The sequence below is a fragment of the Lichenostomus cassidix genome, chromosome 6, assembly GCF_008360975.1.
Source record: "Lichenostomus cassidix isolate B80296 chromosome 6, HeHo_3.0, whole genome shotgun sequence".
Lineage (NCBI taxonomy): Eukaryota > Metazoa > Chordata > Aves > Passeriformes > Meliphagidae > Lichenostomus > Lichenostomus cassidix.
This window is the reverse complement of record NC_139487.1, coordinates 11,636,400-11,648,435: the sequence shown is the minus strand read 5'-3', so window position 1 is coordinate 11,648,435 and position 12,036 is coordinate 11,636,400. Positions and strand designations below refer to the sequence as shown.

General features: G+C 46.9%; 1 protein-coding gene across 3 annotated transcripts in view; it reads left to right on the top strand.

Annotated features, from left to right (window-relative positions):
* NEURL1 (neuralized E3 ubiquitin protein ligase 1) overlaps positions 1-3,513 on the top strand; it is an 86,106-nt gene extending 82,593 nt beyond the window's left edge. For all 3 annotated transcript variants that reach the window (XM_085064912.1, XM_085064911.1, XM_085064910.1), the window contains exon 6: positions 666-3,513. In XM_085064912.1, the coding sequence (XP_084921038.1) occupies positions 666-907 (242 nt within the window). In that variant the 3' untranslated portion in view covers positions 908-3,513. The remainder of the gene's footprint in view (positions 1-665) is intronic.
* The last annotated feature ends 8,523 nt before the right edge of the window (positions 3,514-12,036 follow it).

The window sequence follows — 12,036 nt, the reverse complement described above, 5'->3', positions numbered from 1 at the left end:
GGAAGAGAGAGCCTCTGCAAAGGCTATTTTCAGTCTTTTTTATGTGGAAGCCACTAGGATGCCTAGACAGCAATATTTCTCTAACCCTTTTCATCGGGAGAGGTCCCAAGGGAAGCAGTGGATTTTCTGCTGCCTGCGTGGCCCTGTGACGCAGAGATCCTTGTGGAGAGCTGTGTGGCAGAGACATGTCTCATGCTAGCTTGGACTGGAGCTAAGGGTCTGCCTCCACCTTCCTCTTCTCCCTCCACACACCTTCAGTTAAATGCAGTAGTGCTATTTCTAACAGTGATATTTAGATAAATGCACATGCAGTAAAAAAAGGACAGGCTGTTCTGCAGCACTTTCAAAACTCCAGACACCTGCATGATCCCAAGGCATTGATGGTGGGATATACAACTTACCAAATCCTTGTTGCATGGGAACAGTTGTCTCTTGGTTTGCTCTACATGGGCAGCAGACCCCAGCAGATGTTGCCTTCCTGCTGCTTTGAACGTTGGTGTGTGAACCAGGACCCAGTGGGTGGTACAGCAGGTCACAGGAAGGAACCCTGGTCCTGGAGCATCTATTTCTGCTAGGGCATGGTTCCTCCCTCTGTAATTGCAGGGCAGAAATTACCTTGGGACGTCAGGAAGCAACAGGAATGACCATGTTTTTTTATGTTTCAGGCACAGCTCCCAACTCTCCAAGCAGCTTGCCTGAGTCACCCATCTCCCCGTCCGTCTCAGGGCCCTGGGGGGATGAATGCACCATCTGCTATGAGAACATGGTAGACACAGTCATTTACTCCTGTGGACACATGTGTCTCTGCTATTCATGTGGGCTGAAGCTCAAGAAGATGGCCAATGCCTGCTGCCCCATTTGCAGACGGGCCATCAAAGATATCATCAAAACATACCGCAGCACTTAGAGCAGCAGCAGATGCTGTGGTGGGGACTGGGCAGGTGGGGAGGAGGCTGAAACAACACACAGGTCTTGGTCTTTATTAATCACCCAGGAGATTCAAAAAACATCACCCAGCACCACCTGACCTCCTCTTCCATGGACAACAGCTGAGACAGGCTTAGATGCTGCTCTTCTACCCCCCAAGCGAGCCCTGGGGCTGAACTCCAGCGTCAGGGAAGTTGCGATGGACTACTCTCCCTTGTGGATTTTAAACTTTATCTCAAAAAAAAGCCAGCTGGTGCAATCATCCCTTTTCTACACCATGCACAGCAGAGAGGAGTCTCCACTCTAGCAGAGACAGCAAGTGGTAAAAGGTTGAGTGCTACACATCTCCTTCCAGAGGCACCCCACATGCAGAGACAGCTTAGCAGAAGAGGAGAAACAAGGAACAGGTTTCTGTGTACAACCAGCCTGACCAGAGAAGGCTCCTTAGAAAGGATGGAGCAAGGCAAGCATTGACCCAGTGAGGGAGGTGCAGTGAGCACACTCAGAGCAGAGAGGCTGAGGCCAGTGCAGAAAAGAAGCCAAGCTTTGTGAAGCAAAACCCACCCTGTATCTGCAGACAGAAGGTCAGACCCATGGCAGCCCCTTGAGGGCTGTCCCCAGCTCCTCCATTGCCATTCTCTGACAGAAGCTTTCATGGTCGGTTTGGCAACCAACAGTGTCAACAGCCCTGCTCCCTCCCAGCAGCATCAGCCCCTCCTGTCACCATCCTGTTGCATGACAAGCAGCTCTCAAACCCACCACCACCAACCTGCGTGTGGCCACCACACAGCACAAGGGATTCAGCAGCATCTCTGCTCCCATGGGCCTGTGGGAGAGGGAGATGTGACTCTCACCTTTCTCCCTCTACCATCCAGACAGCACTTGTGAGAAAAAACCCCAACCTCACCAGGGAAGAATGTATAAACCCACATGTCTGTGGGTTACCTTTACTGGTAACTTTATCACTGTGCTTTAAGACAAAACCAGCCAGGTGGTACTCAGCTCTTCACAGCCACACCGGCAGGACACGGCTGTCCTTACGTGTTAGGAAGTAAGGAATGAAAAAAATATAACTTGAGGGGTTTGGTTTACTTTGGTTTATTTAAACAAATCCCCTTTGCTCCTGCCCAAGCTGGGAACCCAGCTGTGCCCAGCAGGGACAATGGTGGCCCCCATGGTTCCCAAACAACTGCTGCTCTGCCATGGCCATAGGCCTGACCCAGGGCTGCTGGCCCTTAGTCCTGGGCTGGGTAGCTTGGCAGCAGTAGGAACTGTCTGCCTCCCTTCCCAAGCCATCCTGCTGCCTTCCAGGGAGGGATTTTGTCTGGATCCTGAGTTGGGGTCAGGGTTGGGGTGCCACAGCAGGGAGGTTTGCCCCACCACATCACCTCTCTGGCCATGTGCAACATGTTGCAACTGTGGAGTTGCAACCTTCCTGCTGAGCTTTTCCTTGCACCGCAGCATTTGGCCATTGATAGGATAGGAGTAACAGTGTTGTTTTCACCACCTACACGGGCAGAGGCTGCTCCTGAACACACCTGGAAAACACATCCTCGCTCTGTCTCTTGAGGAGATGCAAAAAGAGACTGCTTACTGGGGAGCACATTGTAGAGCCTTTCTCTGAAGGTGCCACCATCACTGCAGCCTACCCTGGGGGTCTGCAGCTGCCCCCAGCCCATCCTGTGGGCAGCACTGACTTGAATGCTGATACTCTGGCTGACAGGGATTTGATATTTCCTGGCATACCTCTGATGTAGAACCCAAACCCAGCCCTGTTCCCCAGGCCAGCTGTCAACAGCTCCAGAGCTCGTGGCTCCCATGCCCAGATGCCCTCACTGAGGGGCAGGAGGAGGCTGGTTGGCACAACCTGGGGGAAGCCAAAGCAGCCCTGCAAGGAGCACAGCTGGTCCACAGGCAGCTCCACCTGTGATCAGCACACACAGGGAGATTTTGTCAGTAGTTACCCAAACTCCAGTGCAAAGATTTCAAAAAGGAGGAACCCAAGGGGTAAGAAGGTGTTGATGAAATAGTGGATGTGGGGAAACGTGCAATAAGCAGCCTCCCGAGCCTTCACCACACCACACAGTGGGACCAGTCCCCCTCCCTGCAGGGAAAGCCAAGGGGTATATTTTATTTTTCAAGAAATTCCATCCATGGGTACCAGTGCAGTGGTGTGAATTCCCCTTTCACCTTTTGAATTGAAAGTGTTTTAATATATTAACTGTGTTTGTTTTACTGTGGACCAAACTCTAGGAGTTAGCAGAAGCTGAAAGCGTCCCGAGCATCTGAGTTCAAAAATTGGGGTTAAGTCCTGCCCCTGCACAGGCTGGCCTCCAGCTGTAAGCAGGGGGGAGAACAAGGCTCTCTCCAGGGAGAAAAAAACAACCAGCAAAAACAGTAAAAATAACAATCCTGATCTTTTGTTTTGTTTGACTGGTGTAGGTTCCCATGTACCTCTGTGTTGTGTCATTTGCATTTCATTGCTTTACTTTGAGATGTTTTGTGTTCTGTTTAAAGACAAGAATAACTCATTGTGAAAAATTGGATAACTGTGATCGTGAATAAAGTTGATTTAGATATCCTGCAGCAGTATGGGTGACTGAGTATTTACCACTTCATAAGCACAGCAAAACACGATGGGCAGCACAGTGAGAGGCTGAGGTAAGAGCAAGGGTGGCATAAGAGCCTTTTCCTTAGGGGGAGCTGGGTGGAGACATCTTAGGCTTTCCTTTAGTGCTTGAGGATGGGAGGGCATTGGGAGATGGATGTTAATATCTCTGTGGTGGACACCACACACATGTAAGGAATAAAGGAAGCCACAGAAGTAAAAGCAAGGGCTACCAGCATTCCTGAAAGCTTAAGCCCCACACTCCTGAGCCTCTTCACACCCTCCCCAGAGAGAAGTCACAGCTTCTCTACTCTCTCTGCCATGTTTACAGTCACTTCTGTAACCACAAAAAAGCACCCTCCACCAGCACAAGAAAGTGTGCTGTGAGGAAACCCAGGATATGCTGCTCACCTTAATAGGGGCCAGGAAGGGTGGCTGAAGATGAGAAAGAGCAGTACCATTCCAGCCCTGAACTGAGCAATATGCTGAGTAGGCCCACTGACAATCTGAGGTCTGGCCAGGTGAGATGCTTCCTGCATCTGTAGCAAGGGACACAAGGACCCAAAGGGAATTTGAATTCTCCAGAGGTGGTGCCAGTTCCCTTAAAACTCAATCCTCTGCTGCAGCTATCTGCTCAGGAGTGTACCATATAATAAATACGAGATTTTCTCCTCATCTTTTTAACTATTCAGTAGATGAGAACGTCTTGTCACGGGATGTATTTGAGCTGGCATGTTCCCCCTCAGTGTGGGTGCTCCATCTGCCAAGGGACAGGGACATTCCAGGAGTGGTGTTCTCAGCCTCTCCAGACTCCACTCTCCCCAGTAGCCTAAAACATTCCAGGCTGAGTAAAGTGAAACCACTTCACCAACCCAGCTTTCTCTAACACCAGCCTGAGGAGATGCCAGCTGCTGGGACAAGGCAAATCTGCACACCATGTGTCGCCCTCCAAGAGCTGCTCCCAGCTCCTGCTTTCCTCGGGATAGGAGGACCTCTAGTGGGTCTGGAAAGCCTCCTCATTCCCTCAGGAAGAAGGGACAGAGTTGCACAACACAGAATGCCCTAGAAACTGGTGGCACAGATGTGCCAGACCTGCTGAGCCCAAGTGCTGCCACAGATTAGGACAAGTGAAGTGCTAATGCTCTGGGCCAAACTCAAATCTCCCCCTTCCTCGGCATCAGCAAGAGGGACCATGGCACATCACATCTGCCAGGTTTCTTCTCTACCAGCCTCAGCCTGGGCATTCCCTCCTGCAGCTGCCATGTGCAACAGCCCCAGTGAGCTCTGCATCCTCGTCTGCTGAGCATCGCTGGAGCCACCCTGCCCTGCCCTCCCTCCCCAGGCCATCACCATCCCCTCACCACATCCAAACCAGAGCTGTAATTTCGCCGTTGCTCCCAAACTATTCCCCACCAAGACGAACTGACCTTCCCTAGCGAGGGTATCCCAGCGCCGCAGCAGTGGTATATGCAGTGGGTATCCCACTGCTTCGTGCAGGACTACTCCTGGGGTGTCCCGGCTGCGGCACAGCCCGCGGCGGGCCAGGAGGAGGCGGAGGGAGATGAGAGGGAGGATGCTCCGACAGTGGTCCAGGAGCTGCAGCGCTGGTCCGGCATCGCCACCTGGTGCTCAGTGCCCGGCCCGGCACTCAGCCCGCTGCTCCTCCCGAGACAGAGTCTAACAAACACTGCAAACACACTTAAATAGGAACAGAAAAATTCAGTCTCGAGTGCAGCACAATTCTGCACTCGCATAGAAAAATGGGCAAGAGGGGAGCAATTGACTGTGAGTTACAGTGTACAAGGGGATACATTATGATATAGTGATTGCACCAGCCCAAAAAAACCCTTTCAAGTTGGTTGGCTCACTCAGCACAAAGGGAAGAGGGGGCACAGTTTCCCATCACACCACCACAGTGCCCAGGACTGTGCGCTGCATCAGACCCAGCTCCTGGCATCCTTCAGAGAGCTGGGGTGCCCAAACAGGACTCATGCACCATCCACCTACATGCCAGCAGAGAGAAACATCTCCTACAGTCAGGCTGGGAATTAAAGTGCTAGAAAACAACCTTGTTATCCCTCTATTTTTACATCTCTCGTTATAATCTCTTCCCCAATATATCCCGTAATCTACTGCCTTTGGCATCCCCAAGACATTCCCCTGCATAAGGAGAGGGGATCTGTTACCAGAAACTTTAGTTTTACCTGTCTGCTGCTTCGCACAGCAAAGAACTTCTACTTGTTAAGCTATTTGGGCTTCCAGCCTTCTCCTTGGGTAAGAGGAGTCAGCAGTGCCCAGCAGCCTTGCACAATCAGACCTCAGTATCCCATGTCCAAGCACCACCTGCTCTGCAGCCTGCACAAAGGGGCTCATCCAACCTTGCAGGGCAACTCTTATCTCGGAACCAAAGGACCACTTTTGTAAAAGTATTCTTTTCTTCTTATTTTGGACCTGTCCTTCTCCAAAAAACATCCTGACTGGAGTACTGTAAACCTTAAGAACTTGTTCAACACAGACCAAAGTTCTTTATGTTTGAGGGCTGAAGTGACTAGTCCACAAACTTTGTGGAATAGAAAAAATACAGCATATAATAACAACTTGGGCCAGAGAACAAGATAAGCTCCTGCACCCATTTAGCCTAACATGAAGTTTGTGATTGCATGAATGCACAAATTACAAGTTATTCTGGGAGAGATAAATTCAGTGGAATTCAAGTGGAATCAAAACCGTACTTAAGAAAAACCCCAACAAAACAAACCAACTGGATCACAATTAAAAAGGTCAAAAATTTATTTTTCCTTAGGGCATAAGAGGTGTTGTAAACAAAATACCAACAAACAAACAAACAAATCACAAGTCAATTCTTACAGTCTGCAAGCATTTGAAGATAGAGTACCCTTTTCCCACCTCCCCCCGAACACTGCAAGCCTGCTCAAATGGTAACAGGCAACAATCTTGGGCCCTGAAGGTCCAGGGATTTTTGCCATGTTGCAAGCTGGGACTAAATTTCTCATGTAAGAAGGACACTGCATCTGTTTTATCAAACACTTAAAAAAAAAAAGTCCAACAAAATATAAATATTACAGACAAAGATTAGATTTAGCACCACCTTTGGTCCAAGCAATCAATGAACTGGGAGATGACAAGTACAGTTTGTTTAGCAAGCCCTTTCTGACTGAGTCTTTGAAAACATTAGAGGTTCACATTGCAAGAACTTGTAATAACTCTGAGAAAGCAGTCCTCAAACTCTGGCAGTCCCTCACAACCTCCCAGTGTCCTGCACACAGGGAGGGGGAAGCGTCCTGGCGAGCAGCACCCAAAGATCACTCCAAGCACTTGGCAGCCCTGGGGGACATGGCAACCACTGTGCCAAGGGGCTGCTCCTGCTCTGGCCCAGCAGAGCTCTGACTTCAGGCACAGCTGAGGACCAGGAAAGGCAGTGACAGCATGAATCCTGAATTTCCCTTTCCACTAACATTTGCCATTCTCCACCCTTGGCAGCCTGAAGCACCTGTGAGCTGCCAGGGTGGGTGATGGCAGATGCCTGGAAGGAGCTGAAGTTGCCTCAATACAATGGATTATTTCAGTGTATCTGGAACATGCAAATCAGGAGTTCTTTTATCAATTGCAGTTTATTCCAAGGCCTTTTAAGGCTCATTTTTCCAATACACATATGCCCATCACAGAAGCATGGTTCTGAATTTTTGCAAAGAGGTGTCACTGACCAGTTGCTGTGTCACAGCACTGGTATATGCTATTATACAGTCACGAGGATCTCTGATAATCCTAGGAGAAAAATTAAGTTCCTAAAGCACCTGGCAGTATGTTTTATTTATTGCAGCTCCCCCTCTCCTGTAAGTGTCCAGAACTCAAACTGTCTTTTCCTTTCCTGTAGGAATTTTTGAGCAGTCTTAATTAACCATTATTAAATGCTGTTCAGTTCCAAAACAACACCAGCTCTAATAAATGCCTAAAGAGAAATTCTGATATCTACTTTCAGGCACAGTAATCTGAAGTCATTCTGCATCTTCACATGTACAATTGCCCAAGACAAATGATGCTCTGGAAACAGTTCTGGACTGCACACTGCAGACAAGTAAAGTCTGCAAATCTGGATTATGGGGGAGATAATGCTTTGCACAACTGATTCCCTCACCACTGTCATATCCAGAGCAAATGAAAACATTGTGCTATGATGATTTCATTAATTCTTGCTCGGACCAAGACACACTTCTGTTGTCCCAGTCACAGAACCAGGCCCCTGGTACCATATGTATCAGCTAAATCCTCACAGGTCCCAGCTGATTTGAGCTGAAGCCTGAGGGAAATTTCTCCAGGGTCACTTGGCAAAAAGGAGACCTGTATTTTCCTCACCACATCTTTTGTGTTGGCTCACAGAAAAGTTGCTCATCTTTGCTAACTAGTACTCTAATCCGCATCCAGTCTTTACAAATATTTACACACAGACTCAGGGACTGGTCACAAAAAGATCTGTTTTGTGCCAGTTCAGACAGACTGGGGCATCTAATCCCCCATTAACAATAACTCTTGCCATCAAAGGCAAAAGATACCATTAAGTGTAAGAAGTGTCACTTTCCTGGATTTCAGTTTTACTGGGATGACTGAGAAAGGCCAAGTTTTTTCTATCATGCACATTATTTCCTTTCCTAGGAAAACCTCTCATGGACCCAAGCACATCTGGACCCTTGCAGGAGCTGTTCATTGTACAAACAGTTTTATCCAGCTGGTCACCATGTCAAGTTCATTAAACAAAAACTGAACAATGCTTGAGGCTACAGTTATTATCTCTGGCTCTAGCTCACATTTGCTATGACATTCTGTGAATGTCAATACCTATCACCTCTCTAAGAATTAATTCATGACCAAAAGCTCTAACATGTATATGATCAACAATATTCACTCCACTACCTTCAGTGGAGCTGGATCAGAGGCCACAACATAATATGGTCCAAAGCTGTTACCACAAAAAAGGATTTCCCCAGACTTGTTTTCTTCCTTTCTTGGCTTAACTTGCAACCCAAAACAAACTAAATGGTCTCCTGCCCATAAACTCTCATTTAAAAAAAAAAAAAACTCTCAGCTAATTCCTTCTCATATTTAATGCAACAGAAACCACACCAACTTCTAGACCTTTTCCCAAGCAGAACAGACAAATTGGTTCCCATATTAAAAACAAAACAAACAAACAAAAGACAAAAAAGTGTCACCAGCTTGACCACACACACACCAAGACCAGCCACACATTGCTCTATCTCTGGTCACCGACATACTCTCCCAAGACTCCAAGCTCCCATCAGGTACATTCCCACCACCGAACCACTAAAAATGGAGCTCTACACCAACACAGAAGTGACAACAGCATCTAGTTTTCAAGGTCACATTAAGATCCACCCAAGAAACCCACTGCAAAACTTCACTTGGACCAGGCCTAGATCCAGGGTTTTTTTCCTTCTTTTTGGTCAACTACAAATTTGGGACAGCAAGCCCTCTAAGAGCTTCCAGTCCAGATATGTGCCATTGCTCTGCTAATACAGAGGAGCACAATGGCCCAAACAAATTTCAGCCTTCATTCAACAACAGGTTTAGGTTCCCACTACCCCCAGCTTCCAGAGATAATCTGGGTTAATTAACAGCTCTGGAACAGCTACAGATGTACACAGCCAGCTGAGCTGCTTTCAACACCCACCTTGAGTTATCTGCATCTGAACTTTAGCCTAAGCAGCAGTCAATCAAGCTGCTGGCAGGACTTCTCCTGACATGACATTTGATATTGAGTCTTAACTGAGGAGGCTCATCTGCATGATTGCTAAACACTGCTAGCAGAGTAATGAGCACTGCTGTCTGCAATTAAATCTGCAATAAAGGAACTGCACTGATGTCACATGCAAGTCAGCCAGACAGCAGAAATACACTTACTCTGTACACTATTGGCCCCACAACACTCACTTTGGACCCTCAGTACAAAAAAGTCATTGTAACACTACAAACTCTTTGCTTTTGCAATATTCCAGGTTTGAACTCATCACGAGTAATGAGCAAGAGTTTTCAGCAAGCCTTTTCAGAATGATGTAGAAAAATTCCTCCTAGCAACTGGAAACAATTATAACTTCCTCCCTCCCTGAAAATCCAAGGTAGGAAGTAGTTAAGTCAGCTATTCACTGAAATACTTCACTTTCTAAAAGGTTTGTTTTTATTTTCTTTATTACTGATTTCTACAGGCTAAGTTCCAGTGACTGCACTATTCTCTTCTGTCCTGCTTCAAGGGACAGAAACAAACCAAATTAATCTGTTTTGGGGGCCCCAGAGTCAGAACAGAATTTGATGCCACTCCAGTCTAAACCCCAAGGATGATGATGAGATTTTGTTTATTTATTATTACTTTCCTGGTGACCCAGAAGCAGTTCAAGAATAAGCAAGCTCTCAAACCACGAAAGAACTGTTTGCACAGAGAAAGCTGCCATGTTGCTCACCTTTTGGTCATCAAATAGACTCAGTAACAACTTTGATGGGGAATATCTGGAGAAGCCTGAAATATTTACCGACATATTAAATGTTATATTTTAAAAATTCTCTTACAATGCCAAGTGATTCTCCCTTCTGCCTGTTTTTTTCCTCCATCAAACAGGGACCAAGAAAGACAGGTACCATTGTAACCAAATAACCCTGAGCATCAGGGAGAGGTCATTAAAGCCAACATTCTTCCAGAAGCACTGCTAGCACAGGGTTGTTCCTGCCAACATGGACAGGTCTAGAACAGCCATGCTTGCCCACTCCACCTCGGTGTATGCAAGCTCCCAGATACACAAACTGCCTCAACTACAACAAGCATATAACCTATGTTTGTATTCTTTTGGTGGATTGGTGGCTTCAGGATACAGATTGTCATAGTATATTAGGGAGTGAAAAAAATCAGCTTTTTTCAATAACAAAAAATCCTATCACAGAGCAGTGATGTATTTAAACCATCTATACAGAGAAAGCACCTGCAGTGTCAGGCCAAATAATTTAGGGCCTTATTAGAAACATACTTTTCCTCATATTTTATCTATCTCTCCTCTGCCAATATAGTTACTTCTAATTTATTTTCCAATTTCTTTCCAAATTATCAACACAATTCCCATAATTTTAATTCAGTAACAAACAGGAGTCTCAACTCAGGACAGTAGTGGCTTATGCTGACAAGAACAGGTCTGTAAAACGCCAGTGTGAAGCTTTAAACCAAATTTATTTATTAAAAAAAAAAACCAAACACAAAACAAAAAAAAATTGCACTCTCCAACTAAAAATCAACACTACCTTGATGCAAGAACAAATGAGGAACATAGTTGATGGGACCAGCCCAGCCCTGACAATATAAAATGGGGGAAACTGATTTGTTCTGCCTATGCCAGCCATGTCCGCACGCAGTGCGGCGCAGCTTCTGCTCCAGGAATTGCTGCAGAGTCCCAGCCCTGAGGCAAGGGCACCCGAGAGAAAAGATCTCCTCATTCCACCCTTGGCAACGCATGCCCACCCCACAAAACTGACACCCCAAAGGAGAGTTATGGGTGACTTCTTACAGACACCTGTGCTTTGCTCCAAGTTGGGTCTAAGACGGAGGAGGAGAAGCAGCAACAGCAACCTACATCCCAACCCAAAGTCAGCTGACTGGGGGCTTCTGGATCCGGCCTTACATACAGTACTTTATTTGAACATTACAGACACACAACAGACATGACTACTGAGCAGCACAGGGGGAGAGAAGAGCAACACAAGCACTGGGCAGCGTTAGCAGAGGCCATCAAACAGTTCAAGTGTGTGGACACATTCCCCATGCATCACCGCAGTGGTGGTCCCTGCTTTTAGCAAGCAACGAAAAGCAAATGAAAACAAAATAACTTAGACAAACATATGCTCTCAGACCATCCTACTGGTACTGTTGGCAGCTATCAAACACTGCACTGACACACAGCACTTCACTACGTGGCTAAACGGCATCTGAAGCTGACAGAGAAGGAGCTGCTGGTGATGGAAAACCACCAGCAAATAGCAGCAAAGCTCCAGCTGGTTTTAAAGAGCTGCAAGATCTGCAGCACAGTGGATCATAGCAGGGCAGCACCAAGGCTCAGCAGTCCAGTGCACCCTCTGGAGGTGTAGGAAGAGTGCACGGAGCTTGCTTTTGCTGAGAACAGTCCATGCTGAGCACCCACAAGGGTCTTCTGTCAGTGTAACTCTACTGATGCTTGTGGGCTTCTTGCCAGTTTAGACAAGAGCATGTGAAAGAATTAAGCTGGCTCCTCAAAACCAGGTAAATGGTAAAGTATTTAGAGGTTTTCCAAAATCAAGTGTTTGATACTATTTCAGTACAGCCGCAGAATTTAGTTTTTCTGTTTGAATGCAAAGGTCTCTGGTAATATTAAGGCTTTTTGACAAATTTAAGAACAGCAGGACAAAAATTAAGCAGAAAACTGAGGTACATTTCCTCTCCAGAGTCATGAACT